Genomic DNA, 18,800 nt, shown 5'->3' with positions numbered 1-18,800 from the left:
ATGAGAAACTACCAATTGTTCTATTTTAATGGCTTCTATTTTGGAATTGTGCAATTTCAAATATTCTTCATTTGAAGATAGTTTATTTTTTAAAAATAGGAATTTTAACAACATTCAACATTTTAATTTGAAATTTGTCAATACATTTGTTTAATTTTCAATTTCAAACTCATTAGAATTGTTTCGCGTTATATTTGATAAATTAGAGATACTTTTTTTAATACTCTAAATTATAAATTGTTTAATTTTGCAGTTTTGAATTTAAAAATTGAAATAACTAGGCTTCTTCGAGAACCTAGAAAGGGCCAGGGATTTTTTCTTAGTTTCGAGTCGTTGTCCTCTATTTGTAGGACTATATTGTAGAATCTCACGATGGCATTATATTTTTTAATCACCGATCAATATTTCAATTCCAGGCATTTGAACAACAAAAGAGAAGATCTCAGGGAGGTGCAGGAGATAGTAAATATGGATTTTCATCATCAGGACAGGGTGGCAATCCTCCGACAATGCCTACTCAATACCCTGGAGGTCCACCTCAACCTCGATCTCCTCATCAAGGACCTCCTGATCTCCCCCCTCGTGTCGATAGGAACGTCAAACCGACTACTTCTCAGACCCCTCGAGGAACCCTTGGACGTTCAGCTCAGGAGAGACTTATCAATAAGACTGACTCGGTTCTGGACATGGGTAATTACATCAACGCAACACCCCACAGAGCAAACACCACTTCTTCTCTCGAGAGGCCTCAACCAAAATCGGCAAGAGCAATTAAATTTAATAATAAAATCTACATGCCAATTTTCAGGGTCCTTATTATTTTGATCTTCCTAACAATTTCTTTTCATCGAAATTTTAGGGTAGCTACGACAGCATGTCTTCCTATGATTCATATAATAACACGAACGGGAATACAGTCTATCCCATGCCAGGTTTAAACACGTCTACAGGCCGACTGGGACCAAACGTTCCTGACGATTTGAAGAGCGGCCTTTCGGTTTCAAAACCTCACGATCCTTACAGATTTACGAGATCCACCGCTCAACCAATTCCTGCTCAGGATCCTCAAATTAGGACTGACTACGCTAAATATAGGTAAAGACAACAAGCATTTTAATTTCCCGGGCTCGGATCGTACGACTTTTTCTGAAAAAATGGCAACTGATCGACATTTTTCTGTTTTTCTCAGAAATTCACTATACTTGGTTTCAATTTTAATCAGAATGAAATTTTTAAAATTACGCTTCAAAACTAAAATAAATTGTAACATTTTCAATGAGAACATTCAGAATTAAAGAATTTATAATTAAACCTTAATACTGGACATTTTTTAATTAATTGCATTTGAAATGGCCAAATCGCTAATTTCGTGATTCCGTATTCACTGTTTTAATTTTCTCAGATTGAAAGCCCTAACGAGGAGACATATTTATGTCGAAAACGTTTAACATAGATTAACTTAAAATTAAATTACACCCTTTACACTATCCCACTTTTTCTTGTTTTTTTTTCGCTTAAGTGCGAAACGAATTAATATAACACAATAAGAAAATCCAACTATTTTTTGTTGAAAATTATTTCTTATTCGTTAAAAATTCCAGAATTGGTTTCAAAATTTAATTATTTCATTTAAAATTCTTTTTTTTTTTTAGTAAAAAAATAAACTGTTTTGTTGAAAATTGGCCTTTTGGATGAAAAACTCATCCTATTGGATTAAAAATTCCTGTTTACGGTAGAAAACTCCTGTTTTTATCTTTTATTTTGATTAAAAATGTATCTGTATTCTAAAACCTTCATCTTTTTAACATAAAAGTTCAACCATTTGCTTAAAAATTCATCTATTTTGTTGAAAATTCGTATATTTTTATTCAAAATTCATATATTTGTTTAAATATGCAACTGTTTTTTGGTTGAGGTTTAATCGCTTTTATTTAAAAATTCGACCATTTGGTTGAAAATTTAATTGTTATGTAAAAAAGTCATCCTTTTTATTGAAAATTTAACTATTTTGATAGAAAAATCATCCTCTTGGATTGAAAATTGATCTGTTATTATACACAAGTCATCTTTTTTGTTTAAATTCATATTTATTGGTTGTAAATGACCTTTTTGGTTGATAATTCAACTTTTTCAGATTGATAATTCAACTGTGTTTAACAATTTTTCGTCGTTTCGCCTTAAAAATTGAACTATTTGGTTCAATTTCAAACTCATTTGTTTAAAAATTCGACCATTTGGTTGAAAAATCATCTTTTTAGGTCGAAACATCAACCATTGTGTTGAAAAGTTCTTAGCTATTTGGTTGTTATTCAATTTGTTTTATTACCAACTATTTGATTACAACTTAACCTTTTCTGATTCAAAAGTCACCTGTTTTCTAAATTATTCGACTTTTTAAGTTGAAAACTCAAGTCTTTTGTTAAAAATTGGTCTTTTTGTTGGAAATTCCACGTGTGTCTAAAAATCCCTTTATTTTATTCTAAATACAATATATTTTTACTTGAAATCGTAAGATTTTTAAGCGTTTCAAATTGAATTCAATATAATACCTACATACATTTTATTCAAAATAATTCATTCTCCTATTTTCTAGAAAAACCACCCTATTTTTATTTTATCGAGAGCACTTTGAAATGTGAAATCTGAGTTATTAAAAGTAAATAATTCCATATTCAAATTATACAGTCTCATGTTCAAATCTCTAATTCTTAAGTAATTCCAAGTTTAAAATGTTCAAAGTGAATGTTTCTGAGGTTAAAAACTTATGCCAATTATTTTTAATTATTATTAAGAAATTATTAAAAAATTGTTGTAACTTTAAAATTTATTTTGGTTGTGCAAAGAATATTTGAAAATAAATAAATGAGAATTATATTTTGTGTATTCCGAAATAAGTCAAGTTATTATTTAAGTCTTTCAGTGTATGACACTGTTTTTTTTCACTATCCTTAAAAATTTGATGCTTCTTTTTATCGACTTTTTTGTAATTCCATGTGACTTTCTTTGTAAGTTTATTTTACTAGTGCGACTTTTTGAAGCCTTCTAGTCGATCCGAGGCTTATTTCCTTGTCCCGGTGAATTTCTATAAATTACTAATGTTCTTCCTTTTGTCAATTTTTAAATTGACTCGAGGTTCTTTTTTTCGCAGGGCGGTGGCACATAAGCCTCGACCGTTGCGTAGAGCTTGTAGAATTTTTGTATCCAAACGAGATACTTTAGTTTGAAATTTGACATTTCTTATTTGTGACTTGTCATTTGTCCACGTCCATGTCCTCTTCCTGCATAAGTACCTAATATCAGGCACCCGAGTATGCTAGACATTTTGCTCTCTATATTGTAGCCGAACGGACAATTACAAACCAGTTCCGCCTCCACAAGGAAAACCCAGTGGAACTTACAAACCCGTACCTCCACCGAAGCCCAAGAATTACAGACCACCACAACAGCAGCCGATTATTCAAGACGAGAATGGCGGAAATAGTCTGTATCAGCACGCGAAAAGTTACTCGATTGCCACATCGAATGTGCACAATGGGGTGAGAATCTAATAAACATAATAAGCTGTGAGTGACCATATTTTTGCAGATTAGCATCCTTGAAAGCGGATTTGAATATATTCCAATCAGATTTTAAACAATTCTTAACTGAAAAACTTCTTTAAGAATAACACACAAGCGAGGGGTTGATCACTCTTGAAATCTGGCGTTCAAGCCTCTGTGAAATCTTTGAAATTTTTTCAATCTTAAAATCTGATGTACTCTCAAAAGTAAAAGTGTTCCACCCCTAAAATATTAGAGATGTAGAATAAAACAAAGTCGAAATTCTTTCAGACGGAAAATGGTGGTAGCGTGCAGAGAAACAGCGGCCAATATTATTACAACATTCCACCCCCGAATCGAGGCAACGATTATTCGATCAACTCGAATCACACTCACAATCATACCTCCCCGCCATCTCATAGTTACAGTCTCAGTCACTCGCATCCACATTCCAGTCCTCCAATGACGACTCACTCCCACAGCAACAGTGCTGGCCAAATTGGAATGGCACACAATCGCAATAATGTCAATCACAATGGCCATAGTCACAGCAACAGTCATGGGGGCAATAATGGTGGTCAACATTTGAACGCTTCAAATTCAGGACACAACAGAGAACCTAGTGGATTAGACTTGGCAGGAAGCAGAGAACAAAGAGGCAGTGCCTTCGAACTTTATCGAAAGCCTCTCCAACATCACAATATGAGGTACGAATCAGGCGCATTTTTTAAAAAATAAATCAACAAATGTAGATACGAAAACTGTTTAATAGATAAGGGTCAAACCATAAATTACGTAACACACATTTTTTGCCAATTGTTTATCCTTCACCTTACTCATGTAACAATTCGTAAAAAAGTATTTGATAATTACTTGAACATATTTGCAATTATTTAATATTATGACCTAAAATAACTGAAAAATTGCAAAGAACGATTGTGACCATAATAAATGCTAATAAATGTTATATAAAAGGAGATTATACAATCTTCTGAAATCTTCCATCAAGTCAACTAACTTGATATTTTTAACAACAGTTTAGAAGATCGAAGCCCTGCACTAGACGTTTTGGATATTTTTACTTCATGTTTAATTTCTCCTCAAATCTATAAAAGCAGATTACCAAATCTAACAGTGTATTTAGTGAATATCTTGAAATATTTGAAAATCTCATAAAAACTATAAAACCCTTTGTAGTAGCATGACATTAAATTAAATATGTTGATATTCCTTGATATTTTTTGACAATTTTTGAGACTCTTTAAATATTTTGAAACGTACTTCGAATCCTTTAAAATATCCTAAAATGTTTCTAATCTTTGACATTTTTTAAAGCTTCTGAAAATTCCTCGAAAACTTTTAAAATGCCCTAAAACCTTTAAAAAATTTGAAATCTCTTTTTATCCATGAAATCACTCAATTCTTGTGAATAAATTCTTTGAAATTTGGTTAAAATATAAGCAAATTCCTTGGAATCCTATACAATTGTCAAAAAACTCTGTTATTGTGGATACTTTTTTTAAATTACCCAAAATCTTTTTAATTCTATGATGTCTTTGGAAATATCTTAAATACCTTAAAATATTTGCAAATCTCTTCAAATTAAAATCCTTTGAAGTAATGCGACATTAAATGAAGTTTGTTTACATTCTTTAAATATTTATAGAAATTGTTGATGTAAGTTTTTGAAACATTCTTGCAATCCTTTATAAAATCCTAAAATATTTTTAATCTGACATTTTTTAAAGCTCCTGAAAATTCCTTGGAAACTTTTTAAATGCCCTTAAATCTGTCAAATCCTTTGAAATATCTTCATACCCATGAAATCCCTAAATTATTATGAATAAATTCTTTTAAATTTGATCAAAATATTATCAAACACCTTAGAATCCCATGGAATTTCATAAAATTGTCAAAAATCTCTGTTTTACGGATACTTTTTTTAAATACCCTAAATCTTTTTAATACTGTGATGTCTTTGGAAATACCTTGAAATATTTGAAAATTTCTTCAAATCTTTAAAATCCTTTGAAGTTACGTGAGATTAAATGCATTTTGTTGATATTCCTTGTCATTTTTTAAATACCTTGAAACATCCTTGGAAACCTTTATAAAATCCTAAAATATTTATAATCTTTGACATTTTTTGAAGCTCATGAAAATTCCTTGGAATCTTTTAAAATGCCCTAGAATCTTTTAAATCCTTTGAAATATCTTCAAATCTTTGAAATACCTCAATTCTTATGAATAAATTCTTTGAAATTTGATTAAAATATAAGTAAATTCCTTGGAATCCCATAAGATTGACAAATAATTGTCAAAAAACTCTGTTTTTATGGATACTTTTTGAAATATCCTAAAATCTTTTTAATACTATGATACATTTGGAAATACCTTGAAATATTTGAAAATTTCTTCAAATCTTTAAAATCCTTTGAAGTTACGTGACATTAAATGAAATTTGTTGATATTCCTTGACATTTTTTGACATTTTTTAAATATCTTGAAACATCCTTGGAAACCTTTATAAAATCCTAAAATATTTCTAATTGACATTTTTTTGAAGCTGATGAAAATTCCTTGGAATCTTTTGAAATACCCTAAAATCTTTAAAACCCCATGAAATCCGTAGAAATTCCTTAAACATCCTTGAAAATATTTGGAAATGTTGAAAATTTTCTGAAATCAATTGGAATCTTTTTAATATCTTATCTGAACCCCATTAACTTATAAAATGTTAGATGATTTTGCTGGTATTTGTAATATCAAAATTGGTGAAAAAACTTTGTTGTTGTGGATATTTGTTTACAGAATGATGAGAAGAATTTAAAATACTAAACTAATTATAACGATATGAAGTCTATAACCTCCCGAAGCTGTTACGTAATGTACGGATAATCCCTAAGTTCAGCAATCATTTAGGCTCAGAAAAAATTCCTGCTTTTTTTTAAGTTAAAGTGCTTGTGTGGAACAAGCCTCTGCTTTAATCCAAAATTGTGAACTAAAATCTAATATATTGTAAACTAATGAAGCGTATGCAATTCTGCAATCTTATACATGATAATCTAAAATAGTAGTTCAATTTGTCATGTTTCGAATTTGAAATTCGTCTCCCTACTTTTAAAAGTCTCTAATTACAGATGATTGCAAGTGATGTATAGTGATTGCAGAATTGGGTACCCCTTATTCAGCTGAGCGATTATAAAATGCCTATCTAATGCAAATTAATTAAGAATTTGGTGATGGGAAGGAGAATAATAATCCGGAAGAACTAACGGAGGGGTGGTGGTTAGTCATAGGTCGATGGGGAAGGCACGAGGAGTGTTTGGTAGCGACGGTGGTGTTTTGGAAGGTCCAGGGGGTGTCTCGTTGACAATACCTCCTGGTGCCCTTCCCTCCGACACTTACCAAGAGATCTACTTCACTATAACCGCCGCTAATGCTGTAGAGTCGCGTAAAAATTCTCGGGGCCATTGGTCCTCGATCTCCCCTCCTATGCACCATGGTGAGCTCACTCTTTTCAAATCATGGTGGTGGATTTGAGGGAACCTGGTGACAAGGTTTCATTAAAGTCTCTTCGACTTAAATCCGAATCATCAGGATAGTTTTGCACGCACGATATTTGATTTTACATTTTCATAACTATCATGACCTTAACATTATTCATAGTATTGGTAGGACTGATTCATAATTGTTCATTTTTCAAATAGGTGAGCAGATGCTTAGCCCCTTGGTAGAGTGTGGACCACGAGGTCTCGAGTTTCGAAAAGCCGTCGAACTGAAAGTTCCTCACAATGCAACTCCCGCACATCGTCTGGCTTTGAAAGCCACCGACACTGAGAATCGAAGAAATGCGGATTGGTTGAACGTCAAATTGCCGGATCCTTCTTCGGATCACGTCATCGTGAAGCTCGATCATTTCTAAAGCCGATCAGAGAGGTCATTAATCGATAGAATGAAGCTCACTAGGAAGACTTTTTTTAAAAAGATTCTCTATGAGAATTTGAATTACTTTTTTGACGGCGAAATACTTGAGATGAGTAGTAATTTCTCGAGTTACGTATTTTTGAGCGGCCGTTCGCAGATGAGAGGCAAGTAAGGCTGAGATACCAAATGAGAGGATTGTCGCCCCATTTTCTCAGGTGCGATGATTCGCTCCGCATTTATTGTAAACAGAGCCTTGCTCCCGAAAATTATTATATGTTCTCAATCAGTCAAACGTCAGGACGTCGGTTATGAATATAGCCTAAAGATACGATTATTGTGATTTTTTTACGTTTACGGCGTTTTTTCGTACCAATAACGTTTAAGGAGACACTATTTGTCAAGATTTATTTACGCTGCATTTATTAGCAATAACTAACGATCTGCGACTCCAGTGATTAATTTCAAATTTTTTGTATGTTTTCGTATATGTACGAAAAGGTTGATTTTAATTGCTTTTTTTTAAATAACTTAATGACGAGGACGTGGAAAAAACATGTTATTTTTAGAAGATTCTTAAATATGCATTTTTCCTGTTAAGTTTGCTGAGGAATTTCTGTTCAGAGTTGCACCTTGTAATAAAAATTGTACAGCACTAGATAATTAATCCGCAGATCGTTCGTTCCTTCAAGCGATGCTATGAGTAATGAATTGTGTATGTCTTAAGTTTATCATAAATTTCTATACTATATTATATAAAAAGCTCAATTGTTAATTATTAGCAAGAATAATCTGTAACAAAAAGTGTTGAATATCTATGCTACACGACGATTATTAAATAAAGAAACGATTTCATTGTTGATGAAAGAATTTGTTTCATTTCCTTTTTACCTCTCGTTTTCTACATTACATTATTATTTCAGTATTTTTTTATTTCTACAAGTATGATATTTATGAATCATCCATTTTATTAAATATCTATCTATATATATATATATATAGATATATATGTCAATATAAAAACGTGACTGATAATTCAATATATCCTTGGGCACTATAATGGCTTTCATTTTTTTCTTTATTAAATTCCGATGTCATGAGTTTTTTGAACGTACAAAAGAAGTTATATATAATAATTTACAATATATTAATTCTGTCCACATTGAAGTTTCTATGCTTCCACTCGCATTACGTTTTTCTTCCGCGACTTTTTTTATCATGTAAATGTTACAGTTTATTAGTATAATACCTTGATCAAAAAGTTTCCGGAATCATCACCGTGTGGCGCCCCCTGCTGTCCGATTCACATTTTTTCATTTCTGTAGGTTGACACCTTTCAACAATATTCCCTGCGAATTTCAGCTTTCTAGCTTGACATTTGTAAATGTAACGCAATTTTGAGTGCATCTGTTTTTTTGCAAATTTCGATTTTTGCAATGGATTTAATGACAATGCACCCGTCGCACAATACCATCATTATCCGTGAGTTTCTCACCAAAAACTCAACTAATACAATTCCGCAGCCATCAAATTCGCTAGATTTAGCTCCCTGTGACTTTTTTTTGTTCGATCGACTGAAAAAACCACTACGCAGAACGCGTTTTAGCAGCCGATCGGAGATAATACAAAAATCGAAAACGGCACTGATGGGCATACCGAAAATTGAGTATCAAAAATTTTTTGAGAGCTGGATCAAGCGCTGGCATAAGTGCGTCGCAGTCGATGGGAATTACTTTGAAGGGGACCACATCAATATTCAAGAATAAACTTATATTTTTAATTTTAAAAATAAATTCCGAGAACTTTTTGATCAAGGTAGTATACGTCAGTTTGGCATATTACAAAATTGGCTTCAACATGAAGTTTCACTCTTTGATTTTCAAGTTATTAATTTTCACTTTAGACTAAAATCGACCGAATACATTTCAAATCAAGCAGGTTCTATACTTAATACTAAAAATCTCTTAGAGAAAATGAGGCTAACCCAATTTTTTTTCTTTAATCTTCTCAAATTCTAGTAAAATTGATCGTCTTTTTTCGAAATCCACCAGAAAATTAAAAAAAGGTCAACATTTGAAAATTAGCGGCGGTTTTTCCATAAATGATAAAATTCGATTTCCTCAAAAAAGCACACACACACACACACATATAAAATTTGTTATTTTCTAAATATTAAATTATATAAATAAGTGAGGTTTCTTCTTTCTGCAGAAATTGCTACATTTTTTCACAGTTTTTATTACCTTTAATATTTAAAAAATATTGTTCGTATAAATAAAATATCCTATAAGTTTTATTCAGGCTAAAGTATGTTTGTGGCAAAAAGAAATGAAAAAATTGAATTTTTTAATAATTAATAGAACTTTTTTGTAGGAATATTTTAAATCTGCTAACTTCTTTCTTAACATTATTTCTTATTCGTTGTTATTTCGAGAAAAATATGAAAATTTGATTTTATGACAAAAAAATCTTCTGAACGCAAAACTTATTTAGCCTGCATAAAAAACTCACAAGATGCCGTCCTTATAAATGTAAAACTGAACAAAAAATAAAATAAGTGTGGATTTTTCGAGAAAATCGACTCTTATTATTTATAAAAAAAAAAACCCACCGTGATTTGGTAAATTGTAAACCTGTTTTAATTTACTGGTAGGCTTAGAAAAAAAAGATAAATTTTACCAGAATCTTAAAAAAAAAATACTTTAATTAAATAACAAGTTATTGAGTATTAAGCGAAACATTATTTTTAAGTAAAGCACAACATTCAAATTAGCATAACTTCATAGACATTTTTTTCTTCATAAATAAAAAAAAATACACCTAGACTAATTTTTCCTAAGAAAAGAAAAAACCTTGTTCTCAAGACATTCTGCGATTTAAAGTGTAGAGCCTGCCCGATTTGAAATTAATGTATTCCATGATTGCATTTTAAAAACTATGATGCACAATTTGATAATTAAAATTTTTGAACGACTCGATTTTCAGATCCTAATTTAAGAATGCTTTGATTTTTAAGCAAAATTTTAAATTGTTTAATTTTTAACGCTTCAAATTTAAATTGAATAATTTTGAAAGTTTGCAATTAGAAAGCATACCTATAATTTTTAACGTTTTTAGAATAATTTAACTTGAAAGATTTACAATATTTAATAGTGATACATATCTGATATGGTACATAATAATCATATTTATCATCTTTGAAATTTGGATAATTCAAATTTATAATTATAGTTTTAAATGCATACAGTTTAATTTTTGAGGCCTTGAAACTAAAATATGGTTTGCTTCAAAAATAAGGTAGTCAAAACTAAATTTGATTATTTTTCAATTTAGGGATCTTTAGTTTTTAAGTCTTTAATATCAATTAAAAATGATATTTTTACTACATTTGCTAGAAGGTTCTTCATTATATTCCTATTGAACGTACGCATTATTAATGATCTGGAAAAATGTTCCATAACGGCGAAATGGGCATAAAATTGTTTTTGTTTTTAAACACCACCCTGAAATATTTTTGATTAATCTTCAGAATTTGACTGTTAATATTGTGAAAAAATTGGTAACTTTAATAATTCAACAATTGTAAATTGAAACCTTCGCGAACCGATAAAAGTTTCAAATTCAAATATTAAAAATGTCAGATTAATTTCACTATTAAATGTTTAGAAATTGCAAAATTTCATATGGTAAGCTTTATTAGTCGGTTTTATATTAAATAATTTTACATTGAAACGTTATAAATTGTTTGGTTTTAATTTTAGTCAGCTTTAAATTTAATAAATTTGGATTATTAAAAATCAAATTGAAAGACCTGGCAGTTGCTCATTTTTTAATTTAAATTATTTGTAATAAAACGATTTTCATTCAAATTAAAAACAATAAAAAAAATTATATTAAACATTTCAAGCACAACTGGAGAAAATAATAATTTCGAACTGAAAGGCTTAAAATTGTGCAATTTTAAAAATTGGAATCATACCGATCTTTTGTAGTAGTTTTTTTCTTCATTTTTAAAATTTATTATCTCAGAATTGACCATTTTTTAGTATAAGATTGAAAAGAAATGAATAATGTAAAATTGACAAATATGTGATTGGAATATTTCATGAATGAATAATAATTATAAATGCAGTATTAAAAATTGAAGGGTTTAAAAGTTAAGAATTAAAAATTGTGCCTTTAAAAAACAAAATAGAAAAAATAAAACTACCTGAAACTTATACCTCAGTAACTGAAAATTTTTTCAATTTTTTAATGGTTACTAATTTTAGTTTTTTGAATTTTCATGTTGAACGATGAATTTTCAATTTTCTCTTTTCATAAGTTTTAATTTTGTAATTAAAATTAAAATTGTAGAATCTTGAAAAGTACATATAATCAACCATTCAAAACATTTTAATTTTTAAACGATTTCAGTTTACTAAAAATAATTGAAATTTTAAAGGGTTTGAGTATGAAATAGTTTTAATATCACAATTCTTGGTAACTAAAAGCTTTTTCAGTTTAAAATAAAGTTCGGATTCGTTTAATTGTCAATATTCTGTAGGAGAATTCTGTCATTTTTGACATTTCCCATTTTAAATTACTTTATTTCGAACGTTTTTTCATTTTGAACAGCAAAAATTTATTTTAATCTTGAATGTGAATCTATTTTTTAATCTTACAAACATTTTTGTGGTCCACCTTGATATATAATTATAATTTTTGTATGTAATAACAAGTTAAAATTCTGTCATTTCAAAAGCTTTAAAAACATCCAATTTAGTATTTAGTCTTAAACGCTTTAAACTCGAAACGAAAAAATTTCTACTTCGTTTTAGTGAAATTTTTAAATCTTCAAACTTTTAGTCCAGAGCTTTTCATTTTTTATGCTTTTGATTATATTTTGTCCATTTGAAACACTTTAATTTTTTCATTATTTAATTTTAAACGCCTTTATCTGGAAATGATACAATATTCAATTCCTTTTAATTCCATTCTAATTATAGTCATTTTTTCGAAATACCAATCTAAAATTGTTTGATTTATAAATTTTTCAATTCAAAATTATTAATATTGTTAATCTGTTTATCAATAATTTTTTAAATTGTTTTTATTTTGAATGTTAGGAAATAAAAATACAGGCTACAATTTGCATAAGGTATCAGATATTGGTAAATTTAATGAAAATGAATATAAAAAAAATATGCATTAAGGGCATGTGACACAGCTAAATACCTATATTACCGACCTCACTTTTTCGGTTTACTGAATGTTTTTTTGAACCTAAGAACTTTTTTTGTAAATAAAATATCGAGCTTTTATTATTATTTTTTATTATTAAGCTTTGTACTTAAACGTAGTTTTCTTTCGGCTCTTGCATTTCTCAAAATTTGAGACCAATATTTTATGTATAAAAAAAGTTCGAACGTTCAAAAAATGTTGAGGTTCAGAAAAAAGATGAAATAATTTTCAGTGACGTTCCTACCAAAATGCAGTACCTAAACGTACTTTATTGTACTCTAATACATTTCCCAAAGTTTCAGCTCGATATTTTATTTACAAAAAAAGTTCTTAGGTTCAAAAAAACATTCAGTTAACGGAAAAAGTGAGGTCGGTAATATAGGTATTTAGCTGTGTCACATGCCCTTAAGTGAAGCAAAAATTTCGTTCCGAAGTGTAAAAAATGATGATCATTGTCCCCTACGTCGGAAGTTGGCTTCGCTACTGAAACATTGGACCACTGATCAACGTGTAAAAACAAGTGTAGTTTAGTTGCTTATATCTGTAACTACCTCCTTATTACAACTTGTGAGAAAGAAAAAAATAAATGCCATCTGGAATTAGTAAATTTAACTATTTTATCCACTACCAAAATCCAAACACAAAATGCGCCAATTTTCAAACCCAACAACATTTCCTAACAAATTTGATTTTTCGATTGATTAAATTTTAGATTTTTCATGGTTAACAATTTTTATTCTATTATTATCGCATTATTGCGTTTCCCGAGTAAAATATAAAACCGACAAAAACCGTATAAACGCTATGTGACGTACATGCTGTATTTGCTGTGACGTGTGCTGTACGTGCATTACGATTGCATGTGTAACATAACCTAAATCTCAGTAGGGTGGAAGAAATAGTGAGTACTTGCATATATATAGTTTGACTAAAAATTGATATTTAATCAGAAATTTATATTTTTACTTATACGAAAACTAAAACTAATATAATATCTCTGATATAAAGTTGTTGTTTTTATCCATCAAAATATTAGGTTATTTCAGTTGGCAGCACTCGTTTGAAAATCGGTAAATTACAGAATTTTCAAACTTACTGTGATGGTAATTATAGTAATCATGGTATTAGGCGAATAAAAGCATAACAGCAGTTATTGTCTTTTTAATAATAACATTACTCTTTTTTGCTCATATATATTTGTAAAATAATTAATAGAGTAAGAAAAAAGTGCCCCGGAATTTGAAAATTTTGTTTAAACAAATTTAATCAGGTAATTTTTCATATTTAAGGTTACAACCAATTTTGAGGTTATATACAAACAATCGTTTTTCGGTTTTTTCTTTATTTGACATAGGTTTATTAAATTTATACAACAATGGAGTCTCGTACAGAATTTAAATTAAAGTCACCGCCGTCAGATGCGATCTCGGCAGTAGAATTTGGTCCGAATTCTACTCAATTTCTTCTTGTTTCGTCATGGGACAGTACTGTTCGATTGTATGATATTCATGCAAATTCTTTGAGGCTGAAGTATAATCATGACTTACCTGTACTAGACGTGGCCTTTCAGGTATTTTATTTATCTTAAATGTCTATTTTTATTTTCAATCATTTGTTTGTTGTGAACTTTCAATTTTACGAAGGTATTCTTTTCAGGATGCAGTACATGCTTACAGCGGTGGTTTAGGAAACACATTGAAAATGTACGACATTAATACTAACTCAGGTAATGTATGGTTGAAAATTTGTTTAGAATTTAAATTTTTCTTCGAAGACTACGTAAAACATTAATATAGGCTGGTTCTTAGTTATACTTTGTCTATTTTTTCTAGAATTTTAACGTTTTTACCCCCGCAGTTTCATTCGAATACCCAAAAGCATTATCTTTACAATTAAGCCAATCGGTTAATGTTAATTCGTGCTTCAAAGACCATAAAGTTTTCCATTAATTTAACATGGAAAAAGCAGCTTTTTGTTAATCTACGATTAACATGGGATGATATGTAACAAATAATTTCGTGTTTCAGTATCTTATTCAGAATTCGTTAAAGAAGAAGAATCAATAACATGTTTAAAAATTTTTTAACTAATTTTCAAGTGTCTGAACAATTTTAGTTATGAGTATTTTAACCATTGATGTAGTAAAAGGATTTCATGATTATTTAAATAAGGCTTATTTAAATATCTATTTATATGTATTTTACCTAAAAAAAAGCTGGAGAAACATTTTTTTTCATCAAATTTTTAACAGATTTAAATATTTTTAAGTAAGAATTTGTTTTCTAAGAATACACGTAAAGGATTTAACAAAATTTAACTGTTTAAACAAATTTATTTAATTTAAATACTTGATATTTAATTTTGATAAACGTGATTTTCACTTTAGAACTCATCTTAAGAACTCAGAAGAATTTAGTACAGGGACATTTAAATAATGCAGAAAAATTTGACTTTACTTCAGGCTTAACTTTAGGTTTAGAATTTAGAAGGTTTTCGTACAGGAACATTTCAATAATATAGAAACATTTTAACTTTATTTTAGGAAACATCTTGCAAATTCACGACATTAATACTCACACATGTAATTCAGGTTTGAAGATTTGTTTATAATTTAAATTTGTCTTCGAGTAGTACGTTTTTTTTTGCTCCTAGATCGGTTTTTGATAATGAGATATCAGTTCATGATTAAGCTTTTATTTTTATTTACATTGTTTTATTTCATCATAGTCCATTCACGTGGATGCAATTATTTTATTTTTTTACTCATATTTTAGTATTTTTTATTGTATTTTAAATTGTCACCTCTGATACCAGCGGGAATTTGAAAAACTATTTAGATACTTTCGACATGTTTTTAATCAATTATGCAATTATTTTACTGTAATAATTTAATTAAAACTCAAATGTTTAAACAATTGAAAATGAGTTTAAAAATTACTGCGGGTATTTAAATTGCCGATTAATGACGAATTATAAACAAAAATATTTTTAAAAACGTTAGTAAACTCCAGCAGTACTCAAAATTCAAATTTGTCACCACTAACCAAGAGTGCCTTAAAAAGTCATTCCACTTAAAAAGTTAGAAAATTATGTTTCCAAACATCAGCCTGTTCGGCTCATTTGTAATTATTAGAAAATTAGTAGGGCGAGCACACATGCATTCATATTTTCCGTTTGGCAATTCAACTGTTTTGTAGAAAATTAGTTTCTTTTTAGCATGAAAATTCCATATTTCGGATGAATTTTTGTTCTTTGTTTACTGCAAAATCTTTCTTTGTTTAAAATTCGGCTTTTTGGTTTAAAAAATTATCTGTTGTAGAAATTTAATCCTTTTTGACTAAAAATGCAACTGGTTGATTGAAAACTGTTTTTTATTTTAAATGAAGATCTTTTTTAAATATAAATCAATAAGAAACTTGGTGGTATTTGAAACACTGGCAATTTAACAATTTTGTCTTAAACTTTAAGGAGAGCATTCATTAGGTATTAGAAAAAACTTGGTATGTGAGAGAAACGAAATTCCAAAATTGGAAAATACGAGCCTTCCTAATACACGCAGATAACGCAATTGTCTGCGGTTATAGCCTTAAATACATATTTAATGTCCTTGCGTCTTTACTCACTTCAATTCACTTTAATATTTCAATATTTAAAAAAATAGTAAGTAATTTAAAAAAATTGTTTTTGTACTGGTTATTGTAGAATCCGTAATGGGAGCACACGACAAACCCATCAGAAAAGTAGAATACTGTGGGGCAGTGAATGCAATATTGACTGGAGGTTGGGACGCTGCAGTAAAACTTTGGGATCCAAGAAGTCCCACATGTGTGGGCAGTTATCTTCAACCTGACGTAGTTCTCGCATTATCAGTCTGTGGAGACAAATTTGTAGTCGGCACAGCGAAACGAAAAGTGTGCATATGGGACTTGAGAAATATGGCTGGCATGTTCCAGCGTCGAGAAAGCAGTTTGAAATACCAGACAAGGTGTATCAAGGGTTTCCCCAACGAACAGGTATACTTAAAAAAAAATTAATTGAATTTGGACTTAAATATTATCAATAGTAACACTAGTATTTAGAAATTTTCATTGTAAGTTGTAAAATTCCTACCTACCACCCAATCAAAAATTTACGCGTAAATTTCAGTATGGTTTTCATCAAAGTGAGTTTTAAAATTCGTCTTTGGTTCCATGTGCTATATTTTAAATTATAAATTTTAAACTACCTTGCAGCGGCTTTTTAAAATATGCCATTGATATCATCATAAAATCTTTTGATTTACTTAAGTTCGACGCATTGGAATTCAGAATGATTATTCTATATTGAAGTGATAAAATTTAAAAATCCACTGCAAAATTGTTTGAGCGCGTTCATCATAAGAATCGGACTGATATGTTTTCTATGATAACGATTAAAGACTTCTATGATTAACTTCTTTATTGAATGAGAACACAATACCTAAAAATGACCATCCATTCGTTACTCATTTACTTGTAAAACGCTAACGTAAACTAAAATTGTTAAAAAAATTATTAACCTTTAAACGTTTAAAATGTAATGATATTTGTTCGGTCCAAACTATAATGACTTGTTTTAAAATACCAATTTTTAATTTAAAATGTTACCATAACGTAAATTTGTTAAAAACTTTGAGTCTTCTTTAAAATCTATTTTTTAAATTAAAAATAACAATTACTGCCGAAAAACACTAACACAATCAAAAATTGTTAAAAGATTCTAACAGTAAAATTCTTCGAAACTTTATTATTTTATATTAAAACTCGTTTTTATATATACTAATTTCCAGCCAAAAGCACTGTCATAAATCATGTATAATATTTACAATAATTTATTAGGTAATTTGCAGATTTTCTCCTAGTTCTCTCGGCAAATATTCGTGATTTCTCCCGGTTTAGAAAAAACTTTAAATTCTTTGCGATATCCACAGTTTTTCATACATTATCTATTGCGGAAGTCGATAAAAAACAATAAACCTTTTTTTGCTAGAAATCGATTGACTTTAAATTATATAATAAGATAAGAAAATTTTTATGTATAATGAGGAAAATACAGATAAGCACACTAGATACACACTAGCAGTAAATGCACGCGCGCAAATCACATGTTCATGTTTCTGGATTTCCATTTCCTAACATGAAATTATGCAAATTTGAAAATCCATTATAAAACCAATTTCTTAATAAAAGGTTTTAAATATTTTTTGAACAATAATGAATAATTTCGAATTGTAAGCGTTTGAAATTTAAAAAAATATACGGAATTTTGCACAATTTAATTAAAAAAGGAGTTAGATTATATCATTTCTAAGTCGACCTGTTAAAAATTAAAGAATTTGAATTTGTATTGAAGAATCACGAAGCTAGTATGATTTTAGATTAAAACTTCGAAAATATGACAATGTTAAAACGTTAAAACTTGAATATTTTCAGATTTGGACATTGGGCCATTTATAATTCAGAGGAATTGCAATTTTATTGTTCATAATTAAGCGTTAAAAATTAAATAATTAAAGATTGAAAACGTTGAAATTTGAATAAGTTAAAATTTAAAGCGATTAAAATTGATAAGTATCATATCATGTAGTATCAAGTTAAATTTAAAACGGCTGGATATATTTTTGTGATAAAAGATGTGAATTCACCGTTTATAATTGCAGAATTTTAAATATTGCTAGAAATAGTGTGAACCTTTAATCTTTAATTATTCTAAACACTTTGAAAATTATATGATTTCTAAACTTTAAAAAATTACAAAATGCGCACATTATGAAATACGGGAAATCTCCCCGTGTAATATTTCCCTCCCGGCTTTCTCCCGGGTGGATGGCCACCCTGAATTCATATAAGTTTTTCTATGATTTTTCTTAACAAAATGGATAATTTGTAGATTTATTTTTCAAATTTTCAAGTGTAAGATATAAAACAACTTCAATTAATGCACAGTCAATCAGGATTTCAACATCAATGGCTACACCACTTTTTACAAGGCCGTAGGTGCTTTGAGAACCTTCTTTAATGTGAAATTAAAGAAAAAGGTTCAGCTTTACCTTATTATTGTAGTTTATGAAGGGTTTGAATTACAGTATTTGATATT

At 29.2% G+C, this 18,800-nt stretch overlaps 2 protein-coding genes across 7 annotated transcripts in view; both read left to right on the top strand.

The window, feature by feature from the left end:
• Nucleotides 1-8,330, top strand: part of LOC117168464 (tight junction protein ZO-1) — a 154,016-nt gene extending 145,686 nt beyond the window's left edge. For 5 of the 6 annotated variants that reach the window (XM_033354133.1, XM_033354134.1, XM_033354137.1 and 2 more), the window contains 6 exons: nt 417-761; nt 860-1,095; nt 3,341-3,536; nt 3,831-4,246; nt 6,833-7,044; nt 7,250-8,330. In XM_033354133.1, the coding sequence (XP_033210024.1) occupies nt 417-761; nt 860-1,095; nt 3,341-3,536; nt 3,831-4,246; nt 6,833-7,044; nt 7,250-7,464 (1,620 nt within the window). In that variant the 3' untranslated portion in view covers nt 7,465-8,330. The remainder of the gene's footprint in view (nt 1-416; nt 762-859; nt 1,096-3,340; nt 3,537-3,830; nt 4,247-6,832; nt 7,045-7,249) is intronic. The other variant, XM_033354135.1, reaches the window with a different exon arrangement.
• A 5,460-nt stretch (nt 8,331-13,790) lies between these two features.
• The window catches only part of LOC117167751 (mitotic checkpoint protein BUB3), a 6,838-nt gene continuing 1,828 nt past the window's right edge, over nt 13,791-18,800 (top strand). Inside the window, exons 1-4 of the mRNA XM_033352910.1 lie at nt 13,791-13,956; nt 14,041-14,256; nt 14,343-14,412; nt 16,389-16,699. Of these exons, the coding sequence (XP_033208801.1) occupies nt 14,062-14,256; nt 14,343-14,412; nt 16,389-16,699 (576 nt within the window). The 5' untranslated portion in view covers nt 13,791-13,956; nt 14,041-14,061. The remainder of the gene's footprint in view (nt 13,957-14,040; nt 14,257-14,342; nt 14,413-16,388; nt 16,700-18,800) is intronic.

Source organism: Belonocnema kinseyi, chromosome 2 (genome assembly GCF_010883055.1).
Source record: "Belonocnema kinseyi isolate 2016_QV_RU_SX_M_011 chromosome 2, B_treatae_v1, whole genome shotgun sequence".
Classification (NCBI taxonomy): Eukaryota; Metazoa; Arthropoda; class Insecta; order Hymenoptera; family Cynipidae; genus Belonocnema; species Belonocnema kinseyi.
The sequence above is the reverse complement of the archived record's forward strand: the minus strand, read 5'-3'. Positions and strand labels throughout refer to the sequence as shown.